The sequence below is a fragment of the Pelodiscus sinensis genome, chromosome 2 (assembly GCF_052426305.1).
Source record: "Pelodiscus sinensis isolate ZL-2025 chromosome 2, ASM5242630v1, whole genome shotgun sequence".
Classification (NCBI taxonomy): domain Eukaryota; kingdom Metazoa; phylum Chordata; order Testudines; family Trionychidae; genus Pelodiscus; species Pelodiscus sinensis.
The window spans coordinates 229,323,876-229,336,373 of record NC_143053.1 but is presented as its reverse complement, the minus strand read 5'-3'; the positions used below and the strand labels follow the sequence as shown (position 1 = coordinate 229,336,373).

Sequence of the window (12,498 nt, the reverse complement as noted above, 5' to 3'; positions counted from 1 at the left end):
GTAAAATGTACATGTGATGATTTGGTAGGTCTCACTACTTTAAAGGCATTTTGGTGCCAAATGCTCCTGCAGTTCCTTCACACTGTTTGGCAGATTTTTCTCTACAGGGCTTGTTTTCTTTTTTTCCAGTTCCACTTTCCAAATGTTGATTTAAAAAAAATATTTTATTGCAAACAGTGATTCAAGGTGTTCTCAGTTAACCTGCTGTCCTATCAATGAATGTGACCAGTTGGGAGAGCAACTCTCTGTCTCCTGTATCTGTCAACTGTGTGTTTCTGGAAGACTTGCTTATGACTGGGGATGTGGTCTATATGACAGGAATTTCTTTTAAAAGCACTAATGGAAAAAATGATTCCACTAGAAAGAATTTAGCCTTTAGTAAAACAGCATCTTTACAAAACACAAGGAAGTGAGCCTTTAACTTAAAAGTAAACATTTTGCTTGGTTTTACTATCACTTTTTAAAAATGTTTAGAACTTTGTTACAAGTATAATTAAAATGTCACTTGTAGGGGTTCTCTTCACTTTGATGTCATTACCTCCCTGATAAAACAGAACAGGAAGTTTTGAGAATCTATCACAACTTCACTATCACCATGGAGCTTCATCAGAATCAGTTAGGTACCAGTATTATCCAAATCTCTCTTTACAGCTAACAGTGGACCAAATGTGCATAGACTTAATTTACAAATAAAATGTCAAAACTCCGTAGTAACGTTTGTAGATAAAAGCTACATTAGAAAACTGGCTTTGTGGGTTTTTCATATAGCTACTATAAAAATACAAGATCTGTAGAAAAAGAATGAAAAGATGACAGTTACAAAGTCTGCTCCTGCTTCTTGGTGAGCTTTCATCCTTTATATGTGCCAATTAATTCTAAATCATGTTCAAGGGAATAATCATGAGCTATCAATCAAATAATAAATCTATATTCCAGGGAACAAGCATAAGTTGTTAAGGTACACCCCGTATCTCTAGTAAGGTCATGAAAATACAAGACGATACACTAACAAGATCAACAACATATTTACATTTTTAAAAATTGAGCAAACAAGCTACCTCTCTGAAAGTAAACCAAAGACAGATTCCCTAAAGTCCATATCATTTTATTATTAATTATTATTAGTATTATGCAATATGCAGGCACACTTTTGTTTATGAATATATACTTGTTAATTGCTATAATCACATTAAAGTGACTACAAAACAGCTGATAGATGAATTCTAGAATTCTTTGGTTAAACCCCTTCACGTAAGGGGATCTGAAATGGTTTACTCCTTGGGCGTAAAACCAGTAGAGATTGTTAACGTTTTAGCATTGACAACAATATGAAAGAATCCATAAAAATATTATCAGATTAATAAATCGAATTACTGGGCATCATCATTCTTTGTATTATCAAAACTTATCTAGTCGCGATCTTTAACATCCTTGTGAAGCCTGTAGCCTTCCCTCCTAACACATGGGAGTTGAAATATTCGTTACCATGTTTAAATTAAAACTTTCAGACGCCAGCATAATTCTATTTGGGCGATCCGCTCTCAGTCTCTGCCGTTTCTGGACTGCAGGTCTGCCTCGGGGTCCCAGCTGACATCAGCAAACCTCTCGGAAGCTTTCTGCTAGTTATGTTTAGTAACAAAATACCACGCTGGCATTACAACCTAATTATGTATCGTGAAGTGTAAATAATTCCACGTGTTATTCTACGGGATTATTTTTACAGTTCAAGCGGTGTTGGAAAGGGGAAATGAAGCAGTAACTGGAAAATATGTGTTTGAAAATGTACACTTTCTGAATTGTCTTTTCATTTTGCTCTCTCTAGTTGTTGTTCTAAGGTGTAGCCTTGAGAAGGTCTCTCTCTCTCCTCGCTCGAGTATTTCGCTGTGGAGTTTTGTTTAACTGTAATACAATTAGAATAATACTTTCACGTCATAAACAGTTCAGCCGGGGTAGTGAGTAAGCTGCATGTGTTTCAGTCAGTCTGGAGCAGTTTGCTCTGATTAAAAGGTACGATTGACTATAATTTACAGACTCCGTTTTCAAAAGTATGTCTCAATCATAAACCAGCCAGCGTCCTTCTGCATTACGGTTGATGCGAAAATAGAGAAGGTAAGATGGAAAAGTGTAGGATAACAAAAATAAAATGACGCCAGAAAACTCCTAGTTTAACCTCAGTGTAGTTTGTCCATTGAAAGCTGCCCTTAAAACCCGGCATTTAACCACTTTTTAAAAAACTGGCAAGTTTGTTTTATTTTCCGGCTCCGAATATCTTACACCTTTCTGCTTCGCGAAATGCCACCGCACTTGCCTCACTATTTATCCTAGACTATATGATAATCTAATGAATTCAAAAAATAGGTTTCCATCCTTATTTTGCTGTTGTTTTCATTCAAGTGTATTACTTGTTCCGCCGTGAGTGCCTTACCGGTGCGTTACATTATGACATCATAGTGACAGACAGTGATGTCACTCATTCAAGCAGCTGTTAGCCAGCTGGAGCTGCAAAACATTTCTTTTGCGGACAGAAGCCGAGGCAGAAAGCTGATGTCTCCTTGGCTATCGCTCGCTTTGTCTGTTTAAAATTTACAGGTTAGCCAGCCCAGCTCTGCCCCGGGCACGTGTAAGTAGGTTTCCCACCTCTGCTCCGAAGGAGTACCCATTTTGCCTGCGTAGCAAACAGTCAGGTACATCTTACCCGGCTACCTCGTGTACTGAAGGTATTGGGGTGGCAGCAAGTCCCAGTTCTCTGCCCGACCCTCTCCTACCACAGACACCCTGTCCCCGGACGGGCTGGCAAATCTAGGAGCTTGGCGTTCAGAGCCGCAGGGCTTTGCTCCAGTGCAAACAACGGGGAGACGGAGGGTTTCCTGGGGGTTGTAGGGCCAACACGAGAAGGAAAGAGAGGGCAAGAGGCTTCCGCGCCTGCTGCAGCGGAGAATGGCCGGAGAGCCCGGTAGCCTCCCCTCTGCGGGGCCCCGAACGGTGGATAGCGCAATGGGAGGATGTTCGCAGGCTCAGCTCCGCAGCTAGGAAACATGAGAAGGCTTCGCGATTCATGTTCCGGGGCCCGGCCGTGCCTGCTCGGGGAATAAAGAGCCCGGGCTGCTGCGGTCGGTGCGGTCAGAGCTCGGGGCCTGACGGCGCGTGGAGCAAACATGATCCGGGAGTGGGAATGGGAGTAGGGACCCGGCTGGATCAGGCCCCGCCGAGCGGACTCCGCGGGCCCGCTTGCACCAGGTACTGTGTCCGGGCTGGGCGCGGCTCTGCAGCCCAGCTTGGGGGGTGGCCCAGATCCGCCGCCGGGTGAGCGGGATCCCCTGGGGGAGTGACCTTCCCCGGCTGCTGCCTAGCGAGCGAGTCTCCCAGGCAAGCGCCTGGCGCCCCGGGATGCTGGAGCCTGAGCCGGAGGGGAGGGGGGTCCCAGTGTTTCGGTGCCCCGGGTTTGTAGGGACACCTCGAGAAGGAAACGAAGGGGGCGCTCTGTGTGCTGCTGCCCGGCGGGACGGTCAGAGGCAGGCTACTTGCTGCCGAAGCAGGGTGCTAGGGGGAGCACAGCAAGTCCATGCCCCGGGCCCCAGCTGTGCCTGCGCGGGATACGCGCCCCGGGAGCCAGCGTGCTGTGTTAGCAAGCGAACGTGTGCCCGGAGAACGGCTTGTGTTCCGCATCCGCGTGGGGTTGCGGAGCTCCCTTGGGCTGTTTGCTCGCCCGGGCTCCCAACACACCTCGGCTGGGTCCCGGCAAGACTTGGCCTTTCCGACGGGGCTAGGCCTGGAGAGCAAGGGGGAGCGGAGCGGGGCCCACCGGACGCAAGAAGGGCGTCGGTCAGTAAGCCGTGGGGTAGCGCAGCTGCTGGGTCTTTTGACCGCGTTTAAAGGGCAGGTACGGGCGGCGCGGATCCGAGGGCAGAGCAGCGAGGAGGAGCCGTGGAAAACCCGGCGCTGTACTTGCAGCCTGTGTCTGGGCGCGAACACGCTCCGAGCGGCGTGCCCGTCCCCGGCAGCTGGGCTCAGACAGCCCGTCCTATTTCACACGCAGCAGCCGCCAAATGCTGTCTGACGGGCAGCCGGGCAAATATTGACAGTGGCCATCTTCTCAGTTCTGTGAACAGTGGCTTCCACAGTTCTCCCCGCGGCGGCCTGGGGAGCAGCTGGCGGGGCGGCAGGTCGGCGGAGCGGGGAGGCAGCAGCTCCAGGAGCAGCAAGGGGGAGGGGGTTGTTCGCCCGCGAGAGCGGTGGGGGCTGAGGAAGCCCGGGGGCAGGGGGCCGCTTTGAAAACAGCCCAGCGGCACTTGCCCAGACAGGAGTGGGTCATACGGGCTGTGAGACCAGCCCCAGCAGCGCCCTTCTCCGGGATCGAGTCGTCCCAGCTCGCGGGGCTCGGCCTGCTTGGCTGGACCGCGGTCGAATGGCCGGATACTAAGCGGTGGAACTTGGCAGGAAGGGCGCCCCGCGCTGCTCCCTCCCGCAGCCTGAGCAGCCCGGGCGCTGGGGCGAGGGGTTGCAATTAGCCAGACGCTCGGCCGCACATCAAAGGCTGTAACCCATCCGCTCAGCTAGCGCGCAGGCTGCTCGCCCAGTCCCTGCCCTCTCATCTGGCTGCGGCCGGGCGGGAAAATCTGGCGCCCCGGCTGCAGCTGCCTCTGGAGCTGCTCCACCCGGCCTGGGAAAGCGGCTGCCCTCTGCGATCCTAAATCCTCGCGCTGCCGCCCTGTGTTCCCCCGCACTCCGGCTGCGAGCCGGGAACACGCGTGTTCTGAAAGAGCGACGCCCCCCCCCCCCCCCCCCCCGACCGCGGCTGTGTTTTGAGGTCCCTTTGGGGAGGGTTCCGGGAACCAATCCCACCCCCTGGAAGGAGCGCCCCAAATCCAGCCTGGGAGCTCCAGGGAGCAAGCTCCCAGCGCGGAGCTGCCTGAGCAATGCTCCCTGCGCTGTAGTTCTCCCTCGAGAGGAACCGCTGCAGCAAACCAGCCGCCAGGTTTCCCGGTAATTAAAACAATTTATTTCCTGCGTCCCTCGGGGAGGCGGCGGGGGGCGGGAGCAGCGGAAGCTCCCGGCTGCTGCCAGACACCCTCGGGAGCGCCGCGGCCGGGGAAGGCGTTGCGGGGGAGATTTTCCAGCAGGAGAAGAGAGGCTGGGGCAGGGACGCCAAAGCTGTCCCGGGATATAGCGCGTAGTTTTGCATCCACCCCCCGCACACAAGGGCGCGCACGTACAAATAGCAACTTCCCAACCGGGGGGACCCTTCCCACTGGCCATGGAGACCTCTGGGGAACCGCGCGCAGCGAGCAGCCAGCGCCTTCCCTGCCGACTTCGCCTTGATGCTGTTGGTGTTTAAATAATGACTGGTCCGATGTGACCGATTTCCTCGGGTAACCCGATGCTGCTTCTTTCCAGCACACGCCGAATCATCTGGACATCCCCGCTGCAAGCTTCCCGCTTCCCAGAGGCTGCTGCAACTGAGGATCCAGGCGGACGGCGGACGGCCACCAGCCCCCCCATCATGAACACCGTCGTCTTTAACAAACTCAGCAGCCAAGTGCTTTTTGAGGAAAACGCCAAAGAAAGGGAAAGTCACAGCCGGCCTTACGTGGGGGTCATCGACAGCCCACACCACCCCGAAGTGCACCTTCCCGACAGCCCGTCCATTAAAGACAACCTCAGTCTTCGGAACAGACGGACAGGGTATGGGCCTCATTCTGATGGCAGTCATTTGTGTTGCTCTTGCAGCGCTGCCTAACAACAGAGCCTAGAGAAGCGAGCGGTGTGTGTGTTGAATCTAGTGGTGTCAAAGGATTGTTTGACTGGTTATTGTAAATATTTTTTTAAGCCTTTGTATTGAGACTCCAATTCCACAGCTATGGCTAGTGGAAATTCCTGTGATAGATAATGCAGTGTCTAGCCTATTTTATTGGACTGTGTGAAAGAGAGTACTTCTGTTTTAGATTACTTGTCTCCCACTTTTAAAAATACAAATACAAAACCACACAGGGGCACATCAGTCTTTATCCTGTTTTCTTGAAAATAGTAACTGTGCAATAACATATTTGCACAAAGGAAAACCGCTCTATAAACGATCCTTTCTCATGGCGTGATGTTAAATCCGCCAGATAGACCCGCTGCAAAAGACAAACTCTAGGAAATGGCATTTTAAGATTTTTTTTAAGCAAATAGAGCCTTACGAAAGTAAAACAATGTCAAACAAACAGCTACAAATTTGTTTTTGTTTTAAGTTTGGCTGAGTTAAAGAAAGTGTACTTTTTTACAATGCTTGCAAGAGGATTTAAAAAATGATTACTCTTTTATTAAAGCCCGTCAAAGACCTGGAATATTGGAGTTATGCTAAAAATCCACCTGGTGATATACATTAGAAGTTTATTGCTTGTTCTAGAACAGGTGGAAGGGGTGTGGTGTAGTAGCGGAGGAGGAAAAGTAATGTTTTGTTAGCTCAAAAGTCTAATCAAATATAATTTTTCGTGTCAATGCGATTAATCTTTGGTTAAATATATAAATTAAGGATTAAGGCATTAAAACCGACAAAGAAAATGAAAAAAAATGCCGAAGAGTTATTTTTATAGCTGAATTTCCACCTTAAAAATTGCATCAGCTCATACTTCTATAGGCATTGCTGGTTGGCAGAGATTATGTTTCATCAAAATGTTTCACCAGCCGATTCAGACATAGATTTTAAATAAAGTATTTTAAAAGACCGGGAAACAAGCGAGAGAATCCGGAAAATTTAGCAGGTAGCTGGCGAGGTCCGACAGCGACACCTGCCGATACACCCTGGAACCAAATTCACCTTTTTTCCTATTCACTGCAGTAGGCGTTTCATAGAGAACATATCCTTGACTATTTTTAATCTGATTGTTCTTCTGAACTTGATTTATTGTTTCCTATAATTTATTGTATTTCTTTAAACATTTTGAATCTTTTAAACTACAGTTTCACTTTTCCTATTTTAGTTGTTTTCAAATCCGAGTTGTTGATTTTCCCCCTGCTACTTTGGGAAATGACACGTATGTTTCAAGAGGATGATTATCTGACCTTTTGATTTAACGAAGGTTTATGCACCAATGAACCAGGACCGGCTTAACATCTTAAAATTGTATCCGGAACGGATTGTTTGTTTCTGGCAAATTAACTCATTGAGATTGGCCAGATTGCTAAATGTACATTCCTCAACGTGTTGTACAAGAGAACAAATTTCTTGTGGCTAACAGATATAAGCTAGGCTGGGAATAGGGTGCTGCAATATTTTCAAAAGCTAAATGTACCCAAGACAAAAAGGCTTCCTGAGATCTTGCAAACGTATCAAAATATGATATGCAGACATCGAATAGCTTACACCACCTAATAAAGGGCGCTAATTCTCTACCTGACACTTTTTTGAGATTCACTTTACTCAGCGCGAGTGTATGGAGCCATCTACCACCTCCTTTCTTTGGTGTTCTAAGAGGGCATTAGGACTGGCACTAAATATTTGTCTATTGCAATCTCTGTTTTGTCTGTTTCACATCCCTCCCTCTTCTCTTCGCTGTCCCAAGGTTAGCCTTCTGCTAGGGTGTCTTACTGACACGATTCAACGGGGGTTTTATTTTTGGTTCCCCGCACACACACACACTTTATCGTGGAGTTTGTTTCTTCGGCCAAAGTCAAGCTGCCATATGCAGAGCACAGCAGACGATGTAGTAGAATGAAATTTGTATTTTCTTGTAGGCAACTGGACTCGCATGTCTTAATGCAGAAGAGGTTGCTGAATATATTACTTTTTAGGTGACAGTATGAGTCGTGGTACTTTTGTCATCATTCTTTGGGATTGATTGAACACAGGCTAGAAAACCACGTCGAAGTGAGAGAGTTTTGTTTGTTTGTTTGTTTGTTTGTTTTTGGCCGTAGGACCTTTGCTGTAACTATATGGCTTGCACGTGCAGTGGCGGGCTGGTGTATGGGCCTGTGCGTTACCCGCACCACACCCACAGCCTTGTGCAGCACAGCACGTTAATGGTCGCACACAAATCAGGCGTCGCGTGGGTGAGTTTGTAGCTGTTCTAGCTGCAGCACCCACCCGTGTCGCGGGGTGCGCGGCTCCTCAGAGCGCGCGGGAGGTGTGACGCACGCGGGCTGTCCCCACCGTGTGCCCCGCAGCCTGCCAGGTAGACTCCCTGCGGACGCGGGGGGAGGGGAAGGGAAGAGGGCTGGAAAAGGGCTCCCCGCGAGCTACTAACGGGCCGGGCCGCTCTCTCCCGTGCAGGGCCCGGCAGAGCGGCGGCAAGGTGCGGCACAAGCGGCAGGCGCTGCAGGACATGGCCCGGCCGCTCAAGCAGTGGCTGTACAAGCACCGCGACAACCCGTACCCCACCAAGACCGAGAAGATCCTGCTGGCGCTCGGCTCCCAGATGACTCTGGTGCAGGTAACTCCGCGCGAGCTGCCGACAAAGAGGCCCGGCCCCACCCCCGGCTCCGCACAGCCCCCTCGTGTGCCCCGTGCAAGCGAGGCGGCCCCCCCACCCGCACCCACTGTGCAAGCCCCGCGCTCTGGCGCGTGCGAGGCTGGCATGGGGCTTCTGTGGAGGCGCTAAGGGATGAGCTGAGAGACCCGGCTGAAACGTGGGCGCCCGGGCGGGGTCCAGCTGCCCCGTCTCCCCTCCCGTGGCCTTGCCTGAGCGGGGCGCTCTAGACAAGCGCTCAGACCGCCTTGGTACCTAGACTCCCCTCAGCACGGAGCGTCTCTCGCTATCCCTGGGGAATAGCCAATAAGCAACTCCCTCCACACTACCGAGGTACCTGTAGCCCCAGCGCGCGGCCCAATGACTGAGCCAGATGTCCTGTGCAAAGCCCTCGGCTCAGCCCGGGCGCACCTTGAACCTCTCACTGAGGGCAGGAGAGGTCTGAGGAGCCTAGGACTTACTGAACTCATAAGCAAGCCCTTAGCGCTGCCGCTGGGTCTCCTCCTCACGTTTTCCCTTCTGCCGGTAGAACAAGCCGCAAGAGATTTCCGTCCTTGTGAGGAGAAAGGGGAATATTTTTATTCATCCCGTTCACAAAAGCAGTTTTGCTTAGTTTTTAAAAATCAACTTTAGGCAGCGGGTAAGCAGGGTAAGCAAGGGATATTTTATCACAAAAAGCAAATGTTTCAGTAAGTGATTAATAGCTGTGCATTTCCTATTTGAAAATGGGATAGACTGGAAAGAGCTAGCCAGTGCTAACTACAGAGATCACGTCAATACATATTAGTCTCATATACACGGAGGGCATCTGGATTATATACACATTATCTTAATAAGATCTAGCTAAATATGGGAGGGGAGCCTATTTGGCTTTATGGGCCTGGGCAAAACTGAAATTAGTGAAAGTTGTGTCAAGAGAAAGGCGTTTAGGGTTGACTGACAGGAGTTTCTTTCTTTCATCTGGCACCATCTGTTAGATGCTGGAATTACACGGTATCAGCTGTAGGGTCCTGCTTTTTCAGGCTCAGGCACAGACTTATACCCTCTCATTTTCTTGACTGCAGTGAAATTAGTCATTATGCTGCATAACAATAAACATGTGTGTATGCCTCTGCAAGGGCAGGGCCTTGGTACTGCATTGTGTGTATTAGGTGCCACTTAATAGATTACATTCCTGTAACAAAATATCAAATATTAGAAAAGAAGGAAGGAGATAGGAATCCAACATTAGTTTGCACGTTCCCTCAAATAAATAAGACTATACTATCAATGAGTACTTCAAAGAGAGTACCTCAGTGTGAATGCATGCATTAGTGAATGCAACATAGCTTTCACCAAAATAATATTAAACATCCTGGAAAATGCCATTTATAACTGGAAAATATTGTTAAAACAACTTATCAGTATCTGGCTTGTTGTGATAGATGCTGAACAAACATGGAGAGAGACATGGCCCTTGTTCCACAGAATTTATATTCTAAGCAGAATAAAAGAATAATATAGATCTAAATTAACCACTGGCCATTGACTTTATAAGAATTGCAGTGGGGTTGAATTTGGCCTTGGCATTCTATGTGAAATATCACATTTTAAAGAACCATGCAACCCAACTATTATCTTAATTTACAGAAGAATGGGATAAAAAAGAAACCCCATCTGTTTTTCCCATAATTTACGTGAATGTTCTTTTAATCCAGAAACATCATAGCATCTGTATGAGGGATAAATATATGTATGGCATCCACCGTAATTCCTGCACCTGGAAGAATAAAATATCGGTATCCCATATATGCTTTTCAAATGCCAATAAAGAACAAGACAGTAATACAGATCAAAATAGTTGAACTCTGAGAATTAAACACACAGAACCAGGTTGTGATCTTAGAGATGCTGGTGTAAATCTGAAAAAAACTCCACTGAAATTAATGGTGTTACTTTGAATGGAGAGTGGCATAATAAAGAGCCAGTTCTGGGACATATATTTGCATCCTTTTGAAAAAAAAAAAATTTTCCAAGAACTGAGCATTCCAGATGTATCAAACAGGGTGTTGCATAAGTGCCCATCTAATCTAGTAATAACAAATACCAAGACATATAAAAGAACCATGAGCCATTATGTAATGTTTTCTCCTGACAGCATTCCTTCACATTTTCTAAACAGACTGACATTTCATCTTATCTGTTTTCCAGTTCATCAATTCAGTTTCTCAGTGCCTTACAGCCTCCTCTGTTATCATCTAAAATATGGACCTATGATAGTATTATTTTCTCACTAGTTCTTTCAAGCTTCTTGTCTTCTGAAGCTATTACGCCTTCAGTTTCATTGAGGCTTACATCACACCCTGCATTGACAATTCTATGGGAGGCCTAATGATACTTTGAAAATCATTGAGTTTCTATCAACAGTGTGTCCAGGGACTCATACAGTAGATTTTATTGGGTTTTATTGTTTTCCTGAATACAACTCTGCAGAGATTCCAAGAATGAAAAATAATTTCCATACACATAGGTGCATCTGCTTTGAAATTCAGGCCCCCTATGCTATGTTCTGGACTCCAGAATAGTTAAAAGTAGAATTGTGCTACCAATGCTTCCCTGCTGGCAACCTGTCCATTCCCACACATAATGTTTGCAAGCATGGAGAAGAAATGTGTAAGAATTTACTAGTAAACTTTCCAGGGATCAACCTTCATGTCTGCATATATTTCCTTCACAGCTGGCTGGCAGTTGATGCTGAATACAGTAGAGTGGCTGCCCCCAGGTCATATCCAGTCTTTGTCTCACCCACTCTTTCCAAATATGCAGCGCTCCAAAATGCAGAATTTGCACAAGGCTTCTGCCAGATCAGATGGAACAGAGGAGGGTTATTCTTAGGGTAGTATCTCTCTGACTGGATTTTGGGCCATTTTTGAGGGTCCTGCTATTTTCATTTCCCCACTGCCTCCTGGTTTTTTAAAACTAATTTCCATCATGTTAGTAATTCTTTGTCTCTTGGTGCTGTGAAACTAAAAGGAGGTTTGTTCTATTTTCTGGTCCCTAGAAACTTAGAAAATAAACACAGACTTTTATAGAGAATTGGGGTTTTGAAGGCATTAGGAAGCTTCTTTATTTCTAATCACTAATAACATAAGCACATGGGGCAAAATTCTGTGTAGATTTATGCTTATACAATCCCAATAAAGTGAATAGGATTTCAGTAGGAGTAAATTACTACAGCATTTGGCCTAGCAGTTCAAAACTCTGAAGGCAGAAGACTACTTCTAAAAGCTGTCTTCCATCTTAGCCCACAGATTAGACTCCAATTCAACAAATCCAGCAATTTGTTCTATTAATTTGCCATGAATATGTTATGTTTTCATTTGCACTATTACCACAACATTTGATTTATTTTATTTTAAATTTTGGTTTAAATATTTTTGTGAAATAAAAAAGAAAAATGACTGCATATACTTTCCAAAAGGAAATATGAATGGCTTTATTGTTTAATAAGAAGTTATTTGCCATAGTAAGATTAATATACTGGTCATATGCTGCTGCGGATTTAATAATATTACCATTTGCAAAAGAATATCAATGACATAATTTATTTTGGGTAAAGGGATCATTTGGCTATTATCCCTGTTTTAAGTCCTTGGCTCTTCTTGAGTAGAAAAGCATAATAAATTAGAATAATTTTTTCAGAGGTAAAGCCAAAGGGTCTGTATTTCTTAGGTGCCCACGTGAATACTTTTGGCCATTCTGGAGAATTTCTACAAAGCTGAGAACCATTTTTATGGTAATATCATATTGGTAATGTTTTTTCTTGCTCATAAATAAGGGTTTTGTTTAAATACTATTATGATGATGCTGATCTTTATGCATATATAGGGAGACAGTAGTAACACTTTTTATTGTGCATTTTTCCCAGGATACTTAGTCATTTGTTGAATTCAAATGCAAATGTCTTTTCACAGTGCCTTGTAAGCAAATTATTGTTTTTTGTGTTTTCTAAGATATTTCATGCACACACAGTAACATAAGTCAAAGCCATTTTAACAGCTGTTTAGGTATT

General features: G+C 46.4%; 1 protein-coding gene across 12 annotated transcripts in view; it reads left to right on the top strand.

The window, feature by feature from the left end:
• The first annotated feature begins 1,967 nt into the window (after positions 1–1,967).
• MKX (mohawk homeobox) overlaps positions 1,968–12,498 on the top strand; it is a 122,076-nt gene continuing 111,545 nt past the window's right edge. For 2 of the 12 annotated variants that reach the window (XM_089776756.1, XM_089776757.1), the window contains exons 1-3: positions 3,317–3,822; positions 5,395–5,682; positions 8,252–8,411. In XM_089776756.1, the coding sequence (XP_089632882.1) occupies positions 3,563–3,822; positions 5,395–5,682; positions 8,252–8,411 (708 nt within the window). In that variant the 5' untranslated portion in view covers positions 3,317–3,562. Of the gene's footprint in view, positions 2,110–2,482; positions 2,685–2,775; positions 3,238–3,313; positions 3,823–4,809; positions 4,984–5,060; positions 5,683–8,251; positions 8,412–12,498 lie in introns of those variants that run through there. The other 10 variants (XM_006124786.5, XM_089776755.1, XM_025185506.3 and 7 more) reach the window with 9 other exon arrangements.